At 39.6% G+C, this 24277-nt stretch overlaps 2 protein-coding genes across 3 annotated transcripts in view; both read left to right on the top strand.

Annotated features, from left to right (window-relative positions):
• The window catches only part of mical2a (microtubule associated monooxygenase, calponin and LIM domain containing 2a), an 858504-nt gene that overhangs the window by 686574 nt on the left and 147653 nt on the right, over positions 1–24277 (top strand). The gene's annotated exons all lie outside the window — the stretch shown is intronic.
• dennd2b (DENN domain containing 2B) overlaps positions 1–24277 on the top strand; it is a 58922-nt gene that overhangs the window by 3921 nt on the left and 30724 nt on the right. Inside the window, exons 1-3 of one of the 2 annotated variants that reach the window (XM_031324234.2) lie at positions 5342–5687; positions 16920–17018; positions 22004–23272. In XM_031324234.2, the coding sequence (XP_031180094.1) occupies positions 16945–17018; positions 22004–23272 (1343 nt within the window). In that variant the 5' untranslated portion in view covers positions 5342–5687; positions 16920–16944. Of the gene's footprint in view, positions 1–5341; positions 5688–16919; positions 17019–22003; positions 23273–24277 lie in introns of those variants that run through there. The other variant, XM_031324235.2, reaches the window with a different exon arrangement.

The following is a 24277-nucleotide window of genomic DNA, read 5'->3' as shown; positions in this document are numbered from 1 at the left end:
TTAACGAGACCTTGGAAAGGTTTGAAGTCTCTGAGAAAAGCTGCACAGTGGCAGAGCTTGTAGGCTTCCTGCTGACTTGATGTGACGAACTGTGATGACGGATGTCTGGGTTTTGTGACTTCCTTTGTTTCCAAGTCTGTGGGATGATAAGACACCCCAAGAGACTGTAAGGAGAGGTTTTATGGACGGGTAGTGCTTGCACATTTGGTGGAAAGATGTTGCATGCAACAGCATAGAAAGATAACCATGAATGGGAAAATTATTTCATGTTTGATAGTAGGAATATATTGTGAATAGGAGCTATTTCACAGTAAGACAGATGAAAACACTTTTTGGTGCTAAGCTTGACAGTTTAAAGGACAATTCCAGCGCAAAATGAACCTAGGGGTTAATACATGTGTACAGAGTCGACCGTTCTCTGGGATATGTTTTCATGCTAATCGAATGTGTCTCTAGCTTGAAACAAGATAGCGCAACCCACTGATTAGCTTATAAAGCTAGTCGTCGGGCCATGGGTAAAGTAAAAATAAATCGCTATTTCTACACCACTAACAAGGCTGAAAATAGCACCACACTTCAACAGTAGCAATATGAGGGTCCCTACATGTAAACCGAAGCATTGAGAACTTTGTAAGTGAAAAGATAGATTATAAAGACAGTAGTATACAAGCAGGTGCCATCTTGGGAAAACAGTCACGACCAGTCGAACGACGAACGCCATGCAACCAGTAACCATGCAACCAGTAACCAGTAACATGGCTCAAGCACGGCGTTTGTCGTTCGACTGGTCGTGACTGTTTTCCCAAAATGGCGCCTGCTTGTATACGTGAACGCTACTGTCTTTATAATCTATCTTTTTAATAAACTGTCTGTACACTTACAAAGTTCTCAATGCTTCGGTTCACATGTAGGGACCCTCATTATGCTACCATTGAAGTGTGGTGCTATTTTGAGCCTTGTTAGTGGTGTAGAAATAGCAATTTCTTTTTAACTTTACCCTCTGCCCCAATGACTAGCTTTATAAGCTAATCATTCGATTAGCATGAAAACATGGACCGTGCTGGAAATAAGTATTTTACTTTAGCATGTTATCCTTTGGATTACTATTTTATCGTCTTGATCCAGAAATAAATCAATCAATCAATCAATCAATAGCTCAGAGAACGGTACACATATATTATTAACCCCTAGGTTCATTTTGCGCCAGAATTGTCCTTTAATTTGACCTAGACAAAAGGTCTATCAAGGTCCACTTACTTCTGGAGCTTCATCAGCAGCAGGAACTAGATGTTCAAACTTTCTGTTGTTTGGTGTGTTTTTTTTCCTGGGACAAGGAGTTACTGACAACTACCATCATTTTCCAACTGTCCAGCAAATGAAACACCAAAGCTATGGTTTAAATAGATTAAAAACGCACAAACTTAATGACAAATCAGATTGAAAAAGGTATTAAAATTCAAAATGTCTAAGTAATTCATGCATCTTAACAGTCTGTTTTTAAAAGATGATCCATTTAATGATGACAATCCTTTTCATGTAATCCCTACAGAACAGATGAGTTTTGTTTTGTTTAATCTGTTTGATCTCTGTTTAATCATAGGTTACATTCAGCAGCAATTGAAGGATTAGCTTAATAAACAAATTGGGTTTTTCAAGAAATGTTTTGTTTATGTCTTATGTCTTGCTTTTATTGTGAAGCACTGTGATGTATGATCTAGAGAGGCGTACATAAATAAACCTTACTCACTTATTATTGTATAGTTAAAGATTAACACATTTTAATATGTACTAACTACTTGACCACTGAGAAGCATACTGGACGCGTTTGGAAATCATGTGGGTTTCTCATCGTGTGTCCAAATGAACATACAAAGTTACAGTCAGAACATACAGCCTGAGATGTTTACATGACCTGACATTACAAAGATGCTTTTTGTTATTCAGTGAATGTTTCAGAACCACAGCACAGAGAGAGTTATGTAGTTTAATTTGATTGTAATTAACCTAAACCTGGGGGATATTACATTTTGGGTGAATATTTTCATTGTTGTGGTCACCTCAAGTTTAGATCTGTGGTTCAGCTTGAAGCACCCAACCACTTTAGATATGCATTTAGAATGTTGAGAGATATACAACAGTGGAATGTAACTACCCACACTTACTAAAGTAATGTACTTAAAGAGTAACTTAACACCAGGCTGCATCTCCTGCCAGATTTGTGCTTTGTTGCACATGTAACCATGCCAGCAAGTGATGTCACGGGGTCCTGGTGTACACCTCTACATCACTGCAGCAAGGTGAGAGGTTAAACCACTGAAGGGCAGCAAAAACAGGTTTTTCAGTGGGTGTTGAGTTACTCTTTACGTTTAAGTGATATTTTTAAGTGTTTGTGCTTTACTTAAGTAAAATACCAATACAAAACATCTGATCAGTATATCATATTACAAACAAAAATGTTAGTACACTACCCTCTCAACCAGATACAACATTAAAATGTTGTTTACATGTTAATGCATCAATGAAAGTAATCCAAAAATATAATGTTTTTATTATGCTGTTAGAGTGTACTTTTATTTAAAGGGGTGGTTCAGAATTTTGGACATAAGACCTCATTTCCAAGTTAGCCAGTGTGTTATTTATCAGTGGAGACAGTTTTCAAGACTTTTTATCCAGTCCTTCCAGTTGCAGCGTTCACTGGTGCTAGGCTAGCGCAAGTCAACAGTATCTGTTAGCCTGCTACTAAAAACAGTCTTAACCACTCCACAGTACACCAGAGGCAAATAAATTATAACGCCAGACTATCGATGTAAATATCTGTGTTGATAGAATAATCTTAAAACTACCCTTGCATTGCATTGCAATAGTTATACTTTGTTCCCTGTAGTTGGTAACATAGGCTACAGCAGCGGCGGAGTGATATTACCTAGGCTACTGAGAAAGCCAGTTTCCATGACAATCACACAAGTTTATTTACCTGCCACTGCAATTTGCATGTAAACTGTCTGAGCTTACATGACTTTTCTGTCAGCAATTACCTAAAGTTAGCGGTTAGCCCAGCCAGGTATCTACCAAGAGTGTAGCTATACCGTTAGCTAACGTTGTCACTCTCCACAATGCATTGAACTGTAACGTTATCGCCACTAACATTGTCAGTCTCAATCTATCAGTAGCCGCTAGGCTAATGTTATGAAAGGGGCTAGCTTTATTAGCTAGAGTAGCCTACCAAAAGTTATTACCTGTTCATCAGTAGCTGTTGGTGCATCTGGAAAGACGGATGGAACCGCATTCGTTGTCAGTGACTTGTGGTCCTTTAGATTGCGGGGTTTTTCAAAGTTGTCTGGTCTAAAATTATCACTACACATTCACCACTTGAGTAAAGTCTCCGCCTTGATGTCCAAGCCAGCAGCAACAAGCCATAGTTGGTTCCTTTCTGGATCTCCCAATGGACATTTGTGGAAACTTTGTGGTGCCCATCTGTTTGGTTTATTTTTACAATTTCTAAATGCACACTGAATCACCATGTTGCCTAGTCCTTAGTTTCCAATCCAATGCTTCAATACCAATATACTAGCTAGGCTACTACTAGGTCTCCCGACTGTAGTGCGCTTCTCTGTTTACTTTTCGGCGAAGTACTACTAACCGGAGCAAAGTAAAATTCTGCCGCTGCTGAGAAACCTCAAAATGTAATGCGATCATTGAGATGCAAGGGTAGTTTTATTTCTAACATTATTCTATCAACACAGACATTTACATTGATATTCTGGCGTTATAATTTATTTGCCTTGGGTGTACTGTGGAGTGGATAAGACTGTTTTTAGTGGCAAGCTAGCAGATACTGTTGACTTGAGCTAGCCTAGCAACTCTGCAACTGGAAGGACTGGATGAAAAGTGTTGAAAACGGTCTCCACTGATAAATAACACACTGGCTAACTTGGAAATTAGGTCCTATGTCCAAAATTTTGAACCACCCCTTTAACGGTAAGTATGATTTTAAATGCATGACCAGTAAGTACATTTACTTGAGTATAATTTTGAGGTACATGTATTTCACTTAGCCTACTTCCATTTTAATACTTTAATGCTTCCATGTCTTTTTTATTATAAAGTTAGGTCTAGATGCTCTAGGACGCCACTCAAATGCCTCTGGGCGCATTGGATAGTCCTTCAACCAATCAGACCAACGATCCGGGGGACGTAGCAGCGACAGTGGCATCAACGGGTTGCTGTGTGCTGCTCGCCGTCGCTGCGCTATCGTCATCGTGTAAAGCCCGCCTCAATGGTTGTGATTGGTGCCTCGATTTGGAAAAATTGGCCAGACTGATTTGCAGAGCAAATCTCAAATTTGCCGGAAGTTCGTCAGGGTTTTCCCAGGCTATCAAAACACTCAATCCACAGACAAATGCACACAGCCTATCAGAAACGGTGCCTTTAATCAAGCTGTCAGAACTTCCGTACGTTTATGATGTTACAAATAAAGGTTCCTTTGTTTTATTGTCCTTTCTCAGCACTTCCATACATTGAAACAAAATGTGTCCTCTGCATTTTACCCATATACATAGGAGCAGTGGGCAGCCGCAGTGCAGCACTCAGGGAAATATATATTATATATATATAGGTAGAACGTGCAGCTACAGTGCCCTTACAGTCAATCCCCGACTGCAATGATGGGGTAGAGACGCATACAGCGCAGATGCGGAAGACCCAGAGATGCTGACCAATCAGAGTAGATTGGGCTTTTCTTTTTTTACAATAAGGGGGCTTAAAGAGACAGGCGCTAAAACAGAGCATTTCAGACAGAAGGTAAATTCAGGGATATTCAGACAGACAGTATGAGGAAAATCAGGTGTTTTTAATCATTAAAGCAAGTAAACATGTTAATAGAAACCCGAAATACAAATATGAACCTGAAACTGAGAATAATATACCCCTTTAAGGTACATTTTGCTGATATGACTATGTTCTGTTACTTAAATAAGATTTTAAATGCAGGTCTTTTGCTTGTAATGTAGTATTTTATTATTTTTTTTCAGGATCTGAATACTTCTTCCACCACTAAAGATATGGCTAAAATGTATAATAATGTCACCAAAGTGTATTTGTACATGTATAACCTAAATCTCTGATAACCTATATCTCTGATTCAAAACTTGGTCAGTGTCTACATGCATGCTCTCTGGGCTGCTTGGCTACACATTCATCTCTGACTAATGAAAGACATCTTTGTGTGGGTTGAAATAAATTCCTATGGGCCAGTGTGGAGGATTTCAGCATGACAATGTGTTGCAATGCTGGCAACATGGGTTTTATCCCATCAGCAGCAACAGCAGCCCTTCAACTCGTGAATATTCATCCTCACTCCTCGGCCCCACCGTGACAATAAACAAGGGAGAAGGCTGAATGCCTGTGAGAGGAGGGCAGGGGGCCAAATCCAGGGAAAAGTGGGGGGCAAACAACCCGTTTCTACGGTAACAAGTCCTGCCTTCCACTCTGCAGCAGGCTGCGACGGAGGCTAGAGCTTTTTGTCGGTTTTGGTTGGAAAGACATAAATCGGAGTTTATTGAGAAGGGCAGGTATCCGGCAAAAAACAGCTAAAGTTTTTCAACGCGACCGGCACCGGGATTCGTGCGTCGCAAAGGGATTATAATCTCAAAATGACAACAGCCATGGATGTGAGGAGAAACTCGGAGGTAAATGCCGCCTGCTTTTTTGTTTTTTAAAACTCGTTTTTGACGAGCTAACAACAGGGTTAAACTATAAGCTAGCGGTAGGAAACCGGTACAAACTACCCAAAACAATAGTTATTGTAAAAAAGTTGCAAGGTGCGTTTAAATGTAGTCATAATCTCAATGTGACCATATTTGGTCATCGAAATTTTTAAACGATGGAGTGCAGTGAGCAGAAAGCTAAAACGCCAGACTTTTTTCCTTCAACTGACCCTTTGAATGAAGAAAAATGTCCCAGCGGATACAGGCAGTGACTCTGTGGATTGTAATTAGACCAATTTATCGCTTAAACATCTAAAAAAACAGTCAAACCAGCAGATAAACAGAAACGTAAAAGGACTCCAGATGAACTCACGGTGTCCTTTTCCTGTTTTAGTTTGGACTTTGAGGGAGATTTGTTTTGTTCTGGGAGATAGAACCCATAGGACACAAAATGTGTGAACTGTATGCTGTGGGTTTTATTTTACATGCTTATGGTCATACATATTTTTTTACATAGTTGTATACATGCAGTTGTCTTTGTTAATGCTGTATGAACTGTATAATACAGACATACTGTCATGACAAGTTTATATGTAGTAGGCTATTCAAGGCAAATTTCACACAGTATTGTACTTTCCCCCCACAGCATACTGCCTTGTTAGGGGGCTATATAATTTAACTTAAGCTTAGTTTTTATTTTAATTGTAAACTTTGTAGCAGATTACAATGGAATGTAGTGCAAATTTAGGCCATGGGCTAAGCAATAAGTGGTTTTTGGTGCAGATGTGGATCCAGGAATCTTTAAAATGATTTTCTAACACTGAAAGATGTGCCTTTTTTTTTACATTTCCTCTACTTTCTTATGATTTCTGGCACTTGGATTAAAAAATATGGTTCATGCAACACATGATTTTTTTATGTGAATTTCTGATTCACCTGATGCAGATAAAAAAATTCTAGTATTAACACAGAGCAGTACTGGCAATGACATGCTTTCACTGAGTGTTTTGTAGTTTAAATATGGGAAGCTTTGCTGCATCTATCCTGATTATGAATGTTTATGAGTTTTCTTAACAGATTACAACTTAAACCCTAATGATCTTATCTTATACACTAATATGCAAACCCTAGAGACGTGACTGGCTTTCGTTAGCTCTCTTTTTTCCCCTTAAACTCTTTCTATTGTGCAGATCAAACAATGACCTTCCCCTCTCACTGGACGGGGCTGTCAACACAAAGCTATTGAGGAAATTCTTCTCTGTTTTACTTTCAGTTAAACAGGAGTGAGCCTGGCCTATCACCAGACACTTTTAAAGGGACTGTTGTTCACTCAACATCATGGTGAACATGATTTTCTTTTTTCCTTCTTTCCTATCTATCCAGGTTGTTTCAATGTAATTTGCAAAGGATCTTAAAAACATAACAACAATGTCTCTTTGCACATAGAATTGCAATAGATTAATTTAACTCATGATCATAATCCACATCTTGTTGTGTCCTTCTGCATATGTAGGTACTTGCGTAACAAAAAGTAGCTCTCAAGGAAAGAGTCTGCAGCAACAAGGTGTGTTGATGTTTATGAATAATTAATATGTGGCATATTTAAAGAGACATTGCTGTTGAGTTTTTCCAAATGTACTTGACATGACACTCAATTCCCTTGTATTACAGCCTAAGGCTCTAAACCTTAGCAAATTAATATTGATCAACATTTTAGTTTTGTGTATTTTGAGTCTGATTTGTCTCTGATGAGTAAATATTGTGATTAACACATTGTACAGTGAAATGGGAATCTATACAGAAGGAAACAGCAAATCATAAAGCTTTGGAACTAGGCAATGGCGAAATATTTCATCCAGTATGAAATTCGTGGATCATTTATTTATTAAACCTGTTTGAAAACATATTTACACCTACTCTGATTTGAGCAGCCTTTATATCAGGATGGAGTTATGAAAGAGAGCTGTTATCCTGTTAGGTCTTTGTTAAGTTGAACAGGTGCTGCAGGTATTTGCTTGGAATGAACAAGTAAGTAGATAAAATTCACACATCCTACCTCCTCTTTTTTTATCGCTTAACTTTTTAGACCTGCAGCTGGACGGTCGGTCAATGGTTATTAACCTTTATTGAAGTGGAGTTGAAGTCGGAGAATGCTTGCTGTTTATCAGTACTTTACCTCACACTCATGCACTTGTTGCTTAGTGTTAAAGTCTGATACTGTTGGCTATAGATCAGCTCTGAAGAAACAGTTTTGTTCAGGGTCTGGCTGAAGGGAGCCACAGCCACAGCCACAGCTGTTTAGAATGGAGAGAGTATTTCCATATCATTTCTTCGAATCAGATTTCTCAGTTGTGTGTTGTTCAGGTCACAAGACCATCTTTCTTAACTTGAACCCCCAAGCTCAGCTGAAACTATCAACCACTGAGAAAAAATGCGTCTTTTGATAAGAAAATCTACTTCCACTTTTCATTGCCCCTCATGACGCATCATCCTGATGTTCAGTTGCCAGGCTGTACTGTAGTATGTGTAATGTGTATTGTAGCACAGTTGTAAGTCAGAATCAGGATTTATGTAAACACGTTTAAGTTTTGTCAGTTTGTGTTGTAATACAGAAGTTACAAAGAAATGTCTGTTGTGTTGCTGTTTTTTTGTTTTTCTTGAAAAACGGGTTTGCTAATAAGAATATGAGAGGCTGTCTCAGTTTGCACAGTTTCTGCCTGTGCTACTGTTGCACACTTGATACATCCCTGATGTATAATCCTAGGTTTACAGCCTCTAACTTTGCTTTGACACTTATTGCTATAGATCGTACTCTACATTGTGATTGGATTACCTTTGCTCAGTGCAGGGCTTCTCTTTATTGACTCTTGTTTAGGTTTTCTGTTTAGTAATTATATGCGGGCAGCCACACAGTGTAATCTTGTGCATGTCACATTATAACCAGTTCTTTCCATGCACTATACATCCAGTGAGGTGCAATGAATCAATGGGATCTCCATAATACCATGTCACCATAACATGACATCACCATGTCAACATTAAAATGTCATGAGATGCCTTCATTGATTCAGGATGTTAGTTAATCTAACACTGCTCACTCCGAAGCAGTTCACCATCAGCTTAAATGCCTGAATACAAACGCTGTCGACTGTTTGTAAACCTTTTAGCTCATATACATGTGTCAGAACATGTTGATATTCAGAATAAATTGAGCATGCCTTTTCTCAAAGCTTGCGATTTGTACATCCTTGTACAAGTAGATATCCTATAGCCTATAAAGAATTGCTAGTGGCTTTGTCTTGGAGAATAATTGTTGGATTTCAAGATAATTTTTTTAGGGCTTTTCCCTTTATTATAGAGTGACAGTGGATAGACAGGAAAGGTGGGGGAGAGATGGGGAAGACACGCAGCAAAGGGAAGCAGGTCGGATTCGAATCTGCGCCGCTGCAGGACTCAGCCAACATGGGGCAAAAGCTCTTACTGGGTGAGCCAGAGGCCGCCCCTTCAAGATCATTTAATCCAACAAAAGTGAAGGTATTTCTTTATCTTACGTTGTCATCATGTACTTGAGGTTTCCCTTTATGAGATCACTTCCAGTTATCTAAGTTCATTCATTGAATACTTGATGTCAAGAGTAGTAATGCTAATGTGAGCATTGGAAGCCAGAGAATAGTCTAAAGTGAGTTTCCAGTCATTTGTTTCTCTTAGTATTTTTGAATGTGTGCTCTTTAGAAAGTGTGAATTACATAATAGGTCATTAAGGAAAGATCACCTTTATAGTTAAAAAAACTAATTGTGACTGAAGATGTTATGACTGGCTTAGGTGGAAAAGTGTATAAAGGTTTAGCAAGTTAATGATGGAAGCAGATTTTTGAATAAGTGGTGACATTGCAGGTCCTCATCCCACTTCTTTATTTTCTTGCACTGTCTACAGTTGTTTATGGAAAAACACATTTTGGTTCTGCTTTTTTTTTTTTGCTGATTTCTTTTTAAAGAAAAGCTTGTGAATTGCACATTTAGATTTAATGACACAAAATCAAGTCTTGGCTTAAAGTTTTAACCTACTTGAAGCTGATAAACATTGACAAGTATGCTCATAGTAGAGAAAATGAGCGAACAACACAAGTGATGTACAAGTTATTGTTTTTATTGGCTTAGCTAAACCCTGACTTTAAGACAGAAGCAAACAAGAATGCATCGACTTTATGTCCTTGAAAAAGTCAAAGACTGAGGTCAGCTCTGTGACACAGACTCTTGCCCCCCTGCTGCAGCTCAGATGAATTTAAGCCACAGTTTTCCACATGCCTGCCTCTGCAGCTGTGCATGCTCATATCTAGGTTACACAGAAGGGTTTTTCCTCTGTTTCACAAAGAGAAAATATGCCATGATCACTCTGGAAAAAAACAAGCTGAAATGGCTTAAAAAGGAATTATAAAAAGATTCCAAGAATTGGTTCCACCTGGTCAATTGAGCTATATAGTGTCAGCATGGCGAGCCATGTGGTGGAGTATGGGGGTAATTATATAGGTACGGCTATGTGCCACTGCCAGTAGTATCAACCTTAGTAGTTTTCTTTTACATAGAGACACATTAAGGCTGTCAGAGCCTTATACTGCTATCCAGAGACAGTAGAATGTAATACATCTGCTTTTCCATCATGTTTGTCCTGTAGTAAAAGGTTGTTTGTGTGAACACCTCTACAGTTTGTGTGTGTTGTAAATGCTTTTATGTGGATTGTATTATCCTGGGTTGAGTATCAAGAGCTGGATTCCCTTTATGCAGCTGAACTCCCACAATGCTCTGTTTTACATGATCTGACTCAATCAAAAGTCTCTTTTTGTCCCGTAGTGGACAAAACTGGTCATTCTGCAGATATCGAAACAATGGCGTGGATCAGAGTATGGGCTGATGCCTGCCAGTGAGTTGTGACGTCTGGAAAGATTTGAGAATTTGCAGAGATTTTCACTCTTCCTTTCCACATAGCTTCTTGGCTGCCTGTAAGCTTTGCGGTGTTTTAAAAAAACAACAACCTTGAAGTCAGGTTGCTGATCAGCAGAAACCGAGGACCAGGTCAGCCAGAAAAGCTGAGTAGCAAGAGACAGAAGTAGACAGCATTAGCCTCGGTTTATGGACGCTGTTGTGTCTGCTACTGCATATTTCAGGATGAACAAAGATAAACCCAAACAAAAATAAACCCAGTCGCAGGTTAATGAAAGTTATGACGTCATGAAATTGATACATAAAATTGTGTCGTGCTCTCATAGTCTGAACATCAAGTGCCAGGTGCTGAGAGAGCGCATATTTGAGTGTAGTCTTTGCTGAATGAAAAACAAGCTCTTGGCATTAGATCCAGGTGTTTCTGCCTCTCATTTCTGCTTTCTTTCACCCCATTTGAAAACATTCTTTAATACTTTGAATGGAGCCGCAGATCTGATGGATAGGGAAAATATTAGAACATTCCTGCATGTAGTGGAGTAAAGTGTGTATCAGATGATCTGTCAAATGTGACAGGGCCAAGGACGTGCAGACTCTCTTTTGAAAGATATTTTACCTGATAGAGTCTGTCTCTTACACACGCACGCACGCACGCACGCACGCACTCACACACACACACACACACACACACACACACACACACACACACACACAATACACACACACACACACACACACACACACACACACACACACACACATGCACACACGCACGCATGCATGCACTCACAGCTGATAAAAGACTTACTTTTTAACCACATCTCTCTCTCAAGGACGTATTGAACACAAAGGGCTCTTTTATTCCAGGCCAAGTAGTTTAATGGAGACACTGTTGTAGTCCCATTTCATGAATATGCTCTTGTTGCTGAGGGAAATATGTGTCATTAATATTCCTCTCATGTTTCACTGGAATTGTACCTTGTACAATTTCATGTGACAAATAAAATGATTGATTGATTGATGTAACCATTTTGTACTTCTCGTATATGAACACAACAAAACCAGGAAAAACCCTGCCATTACGTCATTAATATGATGGTGATGAATATCTCAAAGAGACAGTTTGGCTTTTGGGATTTGTTTTTAAAGGAGAATTCCGACCAATTTTGACGTTAATCTTGATCGCTATAGCTATGTGAGTACTTTCTATAGAAAAAAACCTGACATGGATCGGTCCTAGCAAACTAGAGTTGCTGCAGCTACCTCTATGAGCGTCCACTGAGCTAAAACGGCAGTTGCCGGGGCAAGTTTTAGAGTGCCTTTGTGCCTCTTAACAGACACAAAATGCAATTCATATGTCTGTGCCACATGAACAGGGCCCTAACGTGACAACAAGATGCATTTTCAACTCAGACATTGTTTAAATTCACCTACCCTGTCTCGATCCTGCCGGTGGGTAGCTTGGCCTGTTAGCTGCTAGCTGATAAATACCGTCTATGATAAGTGTTTTCAGCCAGGCTTTTGTGAAAATCATCACATATTGCATAGCTATAGCGATCAAGATTAACGTCAAAATTGGCCGGAATTCTCCTTTAAGTCAGAGCCTAAACCGGACAAACTCATGGAGGCCTTTTTCATCTCTCTGGGTTGAGTTTGAAGTAATGGCAGTAGCTGCTACATACAGTATAGTGATTAAGTAGAGAAAGAGAACTTTTAACTTCTCCAAGGCAGGATGTCTTGTTTGACAAAGCTATAAGTAACAGAAGAAGAAGTGAAGCTACAGTCCAGTAGCCTATAGTCCTGTAGTTTTTAGGAGTGTTAATGTGTATAATAGAATAGTTGCGTATCCTGTCAGGATGTGATGACATGTGTCAAAACTTTACAAGTGCATGTGTGGGCATACATAGAAAACAATGGGTGCGTTTTGACATGTATCACATGCTGCCAGTGTGTGTGTTGCCCCTTATATTTGCTCATGTTTTTTTTTCCTGACCTGGTTTGTCAGTTGGTCAAATCACCACCCTGTTGTCTTAACTACATAGTAATTTACATACGTGAATCCACTTCAATCCTCCAATCAATATATTTTTTATAAACAGATGTGTAATGTAAACCGTAGTGCTCATTGTGATGAAGTCACTGAGAATTATCACTTGATCCTTTAGTTTCCTTCAGGTCTACAAAGCGTTTTGTCAGATTATTGTAACAGTCCTACTGTAAAAAAAAGAAAAAAGATCTAAAACCCCTCTGTGTGCTACCTGCTCATGCAGCACCAAACAGCAGACACAGTTAGAGACCAGCTGGTGGAGCATAGTGGAGCACTTAGCAGCGAAAGAGCCAGATATTTCCCTCAGGAGTTGGCCGAGACCAAAAACAGAGTGAAAAGAGAGTGAATAGTTTGACTTACATTCATCAGGTGCTCACAAACACCACTCCAAATTAATGATAATGTTGCTCTGTATCGGCTGGATGTTTAAATAAGCAACAACCTAAAAGCAGTTACACACCGGGCTGATAATCGGCCGTTGGACAGTCTGGCGAGGTCAGTGACTCAAGTCTGTTCGGTGTGTTCCGTGCCGTCGTCCGTTGGAGGAGCTGTCGGCCTTCATTTTCGCCGACCTGACATGGTCAGTCGGAGACAGGGCAGTCGAGACTCACCCGGAAATGGCAAGCGGGATGAGCGTGACTAAGCCTCTCAAAATCTGACGAAAATCTTTTAAACTGACCTTTGTCAATCTGAAATGAAGACAGATTCAGCAACTGCATGGCCTATTTCTCGCTTAAAATGTTTTCAGAAACACGTTTCGGTGAACTATTGTAGTACAATATGAGATTGTAATCTCACCAGTAATGGCCGTTCGAAAAATCCAAAATCCGGAAGCAGCAACCAGATCCAGTTGACGCGTTCGTCCAATCAGCTGCCGGTTTTCATTTTTTGGGCGACAATACAGATTAGCGCCGCCTGCTGTTATGGAGACGTATTACGTCTCGTCGCTTTGGTGTGTTCCGAGGCACTTTTTTGACCAACTCAGGGAGACTGATCAGTCCAGCTGCCTTTTCTGCCAACGGTCGGCCGTCTGGTTGGTGTGTAACTGCCTTAACGAGTTTGCCATATCAACTTTATCCATTAGAACTATTGAAGAACTCTAAAAGTCTAAAACTAAAATGTTTTTATAGGAGATATTGTAAAGCATGGATTAACCTATTTGGCAAAGTATTTTTATTTGAGAAGCATATTGCAGCATTTTCTCAAGTGAAAGATTGTATTTGGCGCAAACAGCAACAACATTTTCTCTAAACAAATTTCTTAAATAATACCCTCAGGCCAAAGTGTGCCCACATACATTAATGTCTGTTTGTGCCCCGCCTCATTCTGTGAAACATCAAACATTTTAACACCAATTAATGTCAGGGTTGTTATCAAGACACTGTAGTGATTGAAGGAATCAGCATGAAGTGGTTGACTTCTCACTGTTGACCGTTAGCTCGCCCTTGGCTCCGACATCTCAGGAGAAAATTTGTCTTGAATCTGGTTGAATGCACTTTAAAGATACTCTAGAGCTTTGTTGTTTACAGCCTGTGACTGAGATGGTATCAGACCTCAGGAAGTCAGTTGGCTAACGCCTTGGTGTTTACACTGCAAAGTCCATCCTGGGCCTCTGTGACCCATTTCTATGATTGTAGCTTTCTCAGTCCAAAAATGTTTAATGATGAATTTATACAAATAAACATTGCTTAACTAAAGTGTGTAGAGCTGACACAATTTAAAATGTTGTTTGATGTTCTTCGCTTCTGGAAGCTAATCTTTGTGTGTTTGCTTTACGGTGTTACAAATTGAAATGACTGAAGCTTCATGTTTCCAATCAGAGAGAGAATACTGAATGTCACTTTCAAAAACATACACTATTTTTTCAGCAGGTATTTATCAGAAATAATATTCTATACAGCTGCCAGTGGGTCTGAATTTTATGTAAGCAGAATATTTTCATTTGGTTTAATTAATATAGAGTAATATTAAAAAGATTGTATTTCTCAAATTCTGCTTATTTTTGTCTCAATTTCCTTTTTGTTTTGCCTTTCCAGAATTATTTGTTTTTTTTTATCATGCAATAATGAATACTTTTATTTAGCTAATTTATTTAGCTAATTGTCTGTGTTTTCACAGGATAATCTTCAATTCATCAATATTCCTCATCCCAAATGGGGCTAAGGCTCTCTGATTTATGGAAATCATTTAATAAATGTTCTAATAACAAAAAAATTGCATGTTGCTTGATGAGTAGCTCTTCCTCTGAGTCACCTACTAACTTGACACACTGGTTGATGTATGTCTGTACACATGTGTGTTTAAATCCTGCAGTACTGTCTGCATCACAGAAAATATAAAGTCTTAGTGTTCATGTTCTATTTTGTTCCCGTTTTCTGTATAGATGCAGAGTTGTTAGCAGGACAGGACAACATCTTTCTTTGATGAAAAATAATGATGCATGCATATCCTCTTAGCACAGTCCACAGTTACAGGAAATAACTGACAGCAGGAATGCCCCCCCTCTCTCCTCATCTGTCTCTATAGGACTCAGCTCCACTACTGGTTGGCTGGCTTCTTCATACAACAACTTCCTGTAAACAAGCCATGCTGCCAAACACCCTCCCGTCCTCCACCTCTGATCTCTAGGGATCTCCATTTGACCTCCTTATGCACCAAAACAAATGCTTTGAGCCTTCTTGAAAGGGTCATTGCTGCATTTCAAAAAGTGATTTAACTAACTGCTGGTCTAATTTGAGATTAAGTCCAGGAAATCTTTATTATAAGGAAGACGTCTTAACAGTATTTACTGCTGTTAAGACTTTCCATAGTGTTAAATAGAGCATGTTAAATGAAACTGATCTGACGGCTAAAAGATTTGCATGGCTAGATATTACAGCTGGACCGATGAATTGTCTGGGCTGATATATCGCCCAATATTACACAAAAGTTTATTTTTGTTGTGTCTTTATGTAAAAAGAAATATTAGGTGATCTATCGTTATCTGATTTTTTGAACTCTCAAATATCGGACTCAAAACTTCGGTATTATCAGGCTGTACTGAATGTCACTAGGAATAAGTGAGCAGATGTGTGTGTTTTTGAACTCAGCCTTTAATTAGACATTCTCTGTTATCTGCCGCCGCTTTGAGACTATATAAAAGCAGTTAATTATCAGTAGCCACTTGAAGGCAGGAGGTCTGCAGCCTCTTAAATTAACATGTGCTGAAGTGCAGTGCCAGACACACAAGGATCCATTGTGGTGACCTTGATTAAATCATGCACAACAAACACTTTGGTAGCTGCAAAATAACTACAAAACTTGAATGTCTATGCACACATCAAACTGGTCAATTCTACCTCTGTATTCTCCAGGTTTATGCCATTATTCACAGGGTAGCACTAATGTGAATAATGGGTTTCTTTCCAAATTCACTCTCGTTGTGATCCAAACGTGGACCAGGACCTTGTTTAAATATTTTCAGTTTAACTGTTACAGTGGCAGCAATGTATTTCTGTGTTGTTTGATGTGAAAATAGATATTTTTTAAGAGGAGGAAAAGCTGTGCCTGAAGCACCGGAGTTTCTTTGGCACATTGTCCACATACTGTGCTTTTTTTATGCCAGTTGGTTGAAATTCAACTGCAATGTTGACACTGTAGATTTAACTTGGCATCTGTGGTGAATTGAGGTGGTTTGTAGGATTTTTTATGAGCTTGCCTAATGAAAAGTTGTCTAGCGCAATAACTATGTTTCTACTCTGCTCTCATGTTAATCTGTGATTGAAAAAAAGTCAATTTAAGGAGAGTGTTAGAAGTTTTGTCAAGTCAAGCTAATATCGACTATAGGGTTAAAGTGATCTTTATCGAGTCCATGATTTCCTATTAAAAATCCTGTTGTTATTGTTAGAACCTGTGTTCATTATTTGATGCCAAAGTTAAGCAGTGCCTGACCAACATTAAACCCAGGTGGTGAGCATAGCTGCAAAGCCAAGTAACATGAGTTGACCTGTTCACACTGATGGCACACCCAATTTTGTTTTGGGTCCTGGCTGTGGTCTTACAGGAATGTTTGCCATTTTGTTTTCGATCTGGCACTGGATTAAAAACCATGTTCATGACGAGATTGGATGATTTTGTGAATCTACTAAATCCAATTCCATTTAATATATTAGTAATAGTCTGAGTTTTAGTTTGCAGCATTGTATGCTGCAGCTTTTTTGAATGTTTCACATACCTTTGTGTTTGTCCATCAGGTGAGTGGGCGGTTTGCAGACAAACATGACTGCCAACAAGAGTTCGAAGGCGGTGCCTCGTGCAGGAGGGGGTAAAGCTGCCCGGGACGTCCCCGACAGGTCAGTGACATCTGGGACATCAGGGTTGGGCTGATTAATGTTCACTTCCTGTTCACTTCATGCCACATTGTTTCAGAGCATCCATCTGACTGAAAGAGAAACGAGTGCTGTACTGAATATCAGTTCATTCATTTTCAACACGTCTTTCTCATCGGTGATCAGTCTGTAGTAGTTGTTCTTTTTTTCCCACTCATGGGAAAGAACGATGATTGTCTGTCATGATAAGACTTCCAAAGCTTTTGCAAGTACGATCCTGTATCCTGGACAAGGGCCCCATCCAACTCTGAACTGTGAGTACTAGTGAGCAGCTGAAGCTTGTGTTAGCATGTTGAGAGCTGCCAGTGTCCTACTGTGAGAGGAAAACAAACTTTGGGAATGATATGTAATATCTAGACTATTGGTTCTTACAATTTATCATGCTGTCCATTTTCTTTAACCAGAAAGTTTTCTTAGGAACAGGCACACTGGTCTAATATCACATACGGTAGTTACACATGATCATTGTAGTTCACAGCTGTGAAATGTTGTCTGTGTTCACACTGTCGCACTACTTTGTGAAAGTCTGATAGCTGCTTAGTATTAATATATAGTAATGCTACTATTTGACTGGCAGTGCTTCTTATTTCTTCCTTCCTCATTTTCTGTGCTGATGAATCAGTGGTGGTAAACACACACACACACACACACACACACACACACACACACACACACACACACACACACGCACACAGGACAATATTTCATACACCGCAAAACATAAAGTAACCTGTGGCTGCTGGTTTCTGTAATTGCTTGTGGTATAAATTAGTCCTACTGGAATTGGCAAACCACACAAATGTTGATCATAATGTTAATATTATGATTTAGATAAATTGCATTCATTTGCTGGTAAATGTGTATGTTCACCACTATTCCCAAGGTAAACTTGGTGAATCTAAATGTGAGGAAAACACTAATAACAGCATCACAGCCTTCTCACCCTGCCGATTGCGTTCCTCTAACAAGATAATTGTGCATTTAACCTCAGCCTTTTTTGATAAATGTAATTGTCATTGTAATAGAGCGTCACTAACAGCGTGCTGTCCTCATGGGCTCATGTTACCCCAGATTCTTAACAATTAACAATAACAAAGGCGCTTTGCAGAACTCATGTTTTAACAGATGGAGATAAATTAGTTGTGTTGGATAGTGCTACACAATGCATTCCACCAAAGTATGAGATCAACCAAAGAGGTGTTTCTAGGACAAATTACACATACAACGACCTGTCTAGCCTCAAGTGGCATACAGTTTCAGTTTATTTTGAACATGTTAAAAAATAAAATTAACAGATATTAAAATAACAGATAAATAAGATAAATGTACATACGCATACATGTACATTATATCTAACTACCTACACGCACATATACACATGCATACACATAGACACATACATGCATACACACATACATATACACATTTTTTTCTAATTTTTCTACTTTTATCTACTTCTTTTCCTTCTATCTACATCAAACCGAATAATAACCCATCCAAACTAGACATAGTATATGGCACCTGGCACCTGGTACATGGTACATGGCAACATGCAGCAACATGGTGGAAAAAAACAATACAAAGTATAAAAAAAAAAAACGTAGGGTGTGCATTATTCTTGTTCTGTGATCTTCTGTGAGGGAATAATTTAAATTAATGTCCTACACCTCAAACATCACAAGCAACTCCAAAAGCAATCCAGAGAGGTGTTTTGGCAACACAAAACATGCTGACAGAAGACTGGGCTGACAGAAATCCACATTCAGTGAATTTATTTTATTTACTGATATGTAAGCAAATAAAACCCCAGGCAAAATCTATAGTTTTATGTATGATAATGCATAAACGAATGCTGATGGATGATAAAGTGTACACTTGTTAAAATTATAATAGTAGAAGTGCTGTTTGTGTGAGCAGTCTGCTCCCTCCATCTTGGTCAGTAACAGGAAGTGGCCTGTGGTTAACATGCCCTGGAAGCCTGAATGAAAGCCAGAGGCCGGGTTGGTACTGGCATCCAACTCTTTGTACAGTACTGTATGTGTGGGCAGCCCAGCTGAAGCTGTCTAAACTGGATTTATTTTTACAACCATTATCCAGACTACCAGAACCCCCTAAAAGTCCCCAAAATTCTGCACATATTTTCTTTTTATGTCTAATCAAGAGGTCTTCATACTGCAGTCTACTTTTTATGTTACAGCATTAGGAGTAATCCTCGCGAAATGAGGTCATAATATTGTAAAATCCATATTATTTGGTGGCTGATTTTACTTTTTGTGATTGATTAAATCCACTGCTATGCAAACAAATAAAATATGTTTATGATTAATTAAGTACAGTGATACAACGTACATAATAACTTAATAATATATAAACAAACATGTATGGAATTTTTAATAATGTCGCCAAGTCAAGGATCGTATAAAATCAGTCTACAGTCTCCAAGTTTGTAAAGATTCAGTTCAAACTAGTCACTTGTATGTAGTGCACTTAGGCTATATAAAATGAAACATAGATGCAGTCTCTTTGAAGCATTTACAAAGCACAACTTGAAGCCAGTTTGAATTTTCTTCTACATTATCTTTTTATTGCTTGTTTACTGTCACATTGGTGAAATCGTGTTTGAGCATGGAGACAGCGGTAAATCCTCCCCATCTTGCAACCTCAGCGGCCATCAATCCAAAAAGCAAAAATTTAAATTGCTGCAATTAACTCAATAAACTGTACTGTTACTGACATTAGAATTACATTACTGAGTGTTTAGTCTAGTTGCTACTAAAACATTCCCATTGATACGTAGCTGTAGAGACACCGCCCCCTCTCTGGCCATACTCCTTGGCAGAAGTTCAATTGGGAGTTTTAGCAGCGAACCAGTAGGATTTTAAAGTGCCAGTCAAATTTGAATAGCTCCCCGATGAAGCACTGCAACATGTCATGTGTTATGCTGATTAATATTAGTGAGTGTTAAAAAAGTATTTTCTTCTTGAAACCATACTGTACAGTCTGTTTGACTTATTGTGAGGTTTCACATATGACATATGTCTGATGGCATTTCACCTGAGATTGGAGTTTATAGTTACATAAATAATCAAAGCTCAGTTCATTCACAGCGTAGGAAAGATGGTCTGTTGATGTATATTTTGTTTAAAAAATATTTTTTGGACATTTTTAGGCCTTTATTTGATAGGACAGCTTAAGACAGGAAATGGGAGAGAGAGGGATGACATGCAGCAAAAAGCCGCAGGTCGGAATCATTATATGATGATCTACCTACCTCTATTCAGGTATCACTTTACTTTAAGTCTCCCTGATTAGCATTTATACGCAGTATATAAACGTTGAATACATTATTTATAACACACTATTACCCAATTGTAATTGTAAACAATTTTTATTATTAATGTATTTATCAACAGCTATAACTCCTCCTGTGTAAGTGGAGGCTGATGTAGTAACAGATCATGAATGACAATACAGTAAAACACAGTTGTCTTCAAGGAGAAGGTTTTATTGTTGTCAAATACTGTACACTAATAACACGTTTATGTGGTTACAACTACATTATAGTGTGTTACAAACTATTACATGTTTATATACTGCTTATAAATGCTAAATAGGAGGACTTAAAATAAGGTGTTACCAAAATGTCTTTTATTTCTGAAGAGTTCTACTTGAGTTGTTTAAAAAAAAAGGGGTTGTGTTTGTTGTGGCAGATTGTATTTGTCGAGCTTGGGACAAGCATGTTTCTTTGTTTGAAATTTAATTTATATGTAAGAATGTTGTTTCGCCACTGCAACCGTATTTTGCAGTGGTGAAACAACCAAACTCACATGAAATGAATTGCTTCATAAGAGCTACAGTATCATATTCAGTTATTTTTTGTTAACCAAGCAGGACGAAATCATGTTCAGTGAAGTATCAGTTCAGTATCCAAAGCATTGTGTGCTTAAAAATCTATTCATTTGACTTAAGAATACTACAAACCAGCAGTAAAAAGTTCCAGACATGAGTTGTCATCTCAAAATATCATATTTCTTCAGGGGAGGTAAGATAAGATGCATCCATCATGCCTGCAGCTTGCAGGTTCTTAACTGTTGTAGAAAAGTCTCCCCACCCTGGAGCAGGGGGAATAAAACCAGGGAAGGGCAGGTAGGTGTGAAGCGAGATCTGTCCCAACCTGCATTGTTGGATCACAGTCCGTAACCCTCAGCTTCCTCCTCCCATAACGCTTGTTATTCTAACCATGGCTGTGACATCAGATCTCCCAACGCTTCACTTTCGCAAGACTTAGCCAGCTTCCAAGTCATGACAAGGTTTCTGAAAGACTATGAGTAGTAAGGTGTCAGGGATCTACAGGGAAAGATTGTCTCTCTTTGGAAATCTTAAAGGAGGTGAGTACCGTGAGAAAGTACGTGTGTGTGTGATATAGTCAGCAGTGAGCGTGGGACAACTGTAGCAATTAGTATCACTTAGAAAAGCTTTTCAGGACCAGAGAGGAGCAGTGAGACTTTCACAGGTAATACCTCTGTAATAAATCTTGCCTGGAACATTGCTTTCTGTGGGAGGTCCACAGTGATTCTTTTGGGATTATGTGGAAAAATCCACAGTGGCATTTTAATGTAATTTGTATTTCCTTTGGCCTTTTTAATCTCATGCTGCCAAAGAGTACATTCCTGTGGTTATTCTTAATACGTGGCTCAAGTTTTCATTTTGTCTTTGATTTTGGAAATTAATTCTGAATTTTCAGCTGACTCTACAGTTTTCTCCCATCTGTTCTCCATTGAGTTTCTGGTAGTTTTCATGCCGCAGTGTTGAGTGGATTTGTTGGAAGCTATGAGGCAAATCATAGTTGCCTTTTATGGTTTATTTATATCTGTTTTGTTTTGTTTTATCTCAGAGAAACATTTAAATGTTTACAATGTTTGTTCACACCTTTCTCTGTGTTGTTCAAGGTGCCAGTCTACATCCCTGTGTCCGGTTCTCGCTGCCAGTCAGGGGCAGAGCCAGCAGCCTCTCCTCAGCGACGGTGAGAACTCTGGGAAACAGATTAGGTACGTCAGGACTGACGGCAGGTTCCTGGTACGTGCTGGCTGGAAAAGCAAGACCGCTACCCTCTGCAGTGGTGAGTCTCTCACAGGCGACACTGACTTCCAGGGCCGTCTCATCAAGTCGAAGAGCATCAGCTGCCTGGACAACAGGCTCTCCATCTATAAGCCTCCAGGTCAAAACAAGTCCTGTCAGGAAAGTCAGGAGCAGAAGGAGCCACAAGGGGAACTCTCTCCAGGAGATGGACTAAATGGTAGGCCACTGAGTTGGAGCACACTCTCACTAGGACCTTCCTCTAACCAAAACCACAAGCGCACCCTCTCTCTCACCCGCTCAGTAGCAGGTGTTCCCCCCACCACAATCCGCAAAAAGATCTCAGAATGGGAGTGCAGAAGGGTGGCTCTGCCTAGGATGAGCTTGTGTCTTGATAAAAGAGGAGGGGAGCATGTAGGGGGCAGTGAGGACTGCCCCAGCCTCCTCTCTTCTCCCTGTAGCGAGAAGACATTTGACTTCAAGGGGGTTCGCAGGATGAGCACAGCTTTCTCAGAATGCTCATACACAGAGGAAGAGGAAAGAGTTTCAGACAAAGATGGCCTAGGCCGCTTCCAGAAAAGGACAGGCAAGACAGAGTCCTCAGGAACATTTGTACGTTCCCTGTCTGCTCGGAAGGAGACGTCAGCGGTCCTCAACAGGATACAAAAGATAGAGCAAGCCCTAAAGGAGAATCCCAGCCCATCCCCTCCACGGTATCTGAGTAATTGCTATGCTCCCGACAAGACAAGACAAAAGTCTTTTGTGATAGGTGACGACTTGGACAGTACATGCACCAGTAAGCGCAGCAGCATTTGCTCAGTGACCACAGAACCAGATGCTGTTTTGGTGCCGGATAAGCTCTCTAAACTCAGACAAAGGTTCAGTGTGAGCTCAGTCAGGTCTGAGAGCCCAGAACCACCGAGCCAACAGACCGCTGTCGGCACACCGGTCAACCCCTTACCTAAACCCAAACGCACTTTTGAGTACGACGCTAAACGGGACCAGAAGGCCGCGTCGCCAGCCAATGGACTACCTCCAAACAGAACCTCGGAATCTCCCCCGCCTCTGCCCTCGACCCCTGCACCCAGCATGACACGAGCTGTAAAAACCGAGGGGAACACCCCAGTGAGAACACAGGACAGGTGAGAATATCAGTGTGCTCATGTCTAAAGACAGTTTCTCTGTAAAAGTCAATGTAAAATTCAATGTTTCGTTCATTCAGTCACGGCAGGCTGCCAACTCAGTTTTTGGTGCCACAGCAATCCCTGGCCTCATGTTACCTGGCATAAAAATTATTCAAATGAGTTACACCCAGTGAGCTATAAAGATTTGGAATTAGGGAGAAAGGGAGCTCTGGCAACGAATCGGTACACAGTATCTGCAGAAAAATCTAAGCTAAGGTATTGGAAACTGTAAAACTGAAAAAGTTGGATTGGTGCATCCTTATTGGGCGCTATGAATTTGTTTAGATGCCTTCAGAAAGTTATTTCCTTGGAGTTTGAAGAGTTTCTTACATATCTGATAGTCTTGTGAGGAATTTGGCTCACAGGCTAAGTGTTTGCTTTGTTGGGGTTGTAAGTTACTAATTAGTGTGTCTGGTTGTGGTGTTGGATGGTGTGCAATCTACTCCGGTTCTCCTAACTTAAATGTTTTTTTTTTTTAAGATTATTTTTGGGGCATTTTAGGCCTTTATTGACAGGACTGCTGAAGACATCAAAGGGGAGAGAGAGGAGGAATGACGTGCAGCAAAGGGCTGCAGGTCAGAGTCGAACCCGGGCCCACTGCGTCGAGGAGAAAACCTCTATATATCGGCGCCCACTCTACCAACTGAGCTATCCGGGTGCCCCCCTAACTTTAATTTAAGTAAAGGATTTGCAGTGGAGATTAGTGTTGAATCAGTTTCTTAAAAGACCATTGAATAATAACAATAGTTTAGTTTTATTAGAGCACATAGTTCTTGTCACTCTAGCTTTTCTAATTTAATCAAACTGAATAATGTCATCATAGGTTTATCCTGAGGTAAATGCCTACAGGAGATCATTAAAGCAGCTCATACTAAAAATAACGGATTTATTTGACAGCCCATTTGGAATGTGAGATTCTTTCTGGAAATTCATTTTGGTCCATAAAAAGAGTTGACAATTTAA

The sequence above is a fragment of the Sander lucioperca genome, chromosome 3 (assembly GCF_008315115.2).
Source record: "Sander lucioperca isolate FBNREF2018 chromosome 3, SLUC_FBN_1.2, whole genome shotgun sequence".
NCBI classification, from domain to species: domain Eukaryota; kingdom Metazoa; phylum Chordata; class Actinopteri; order Perciformes; family Percidae; genus Sander; species Sander lucioperca.
This window is presented reverse-complemented; position numbering and strand designations above follow the sequence as displayed.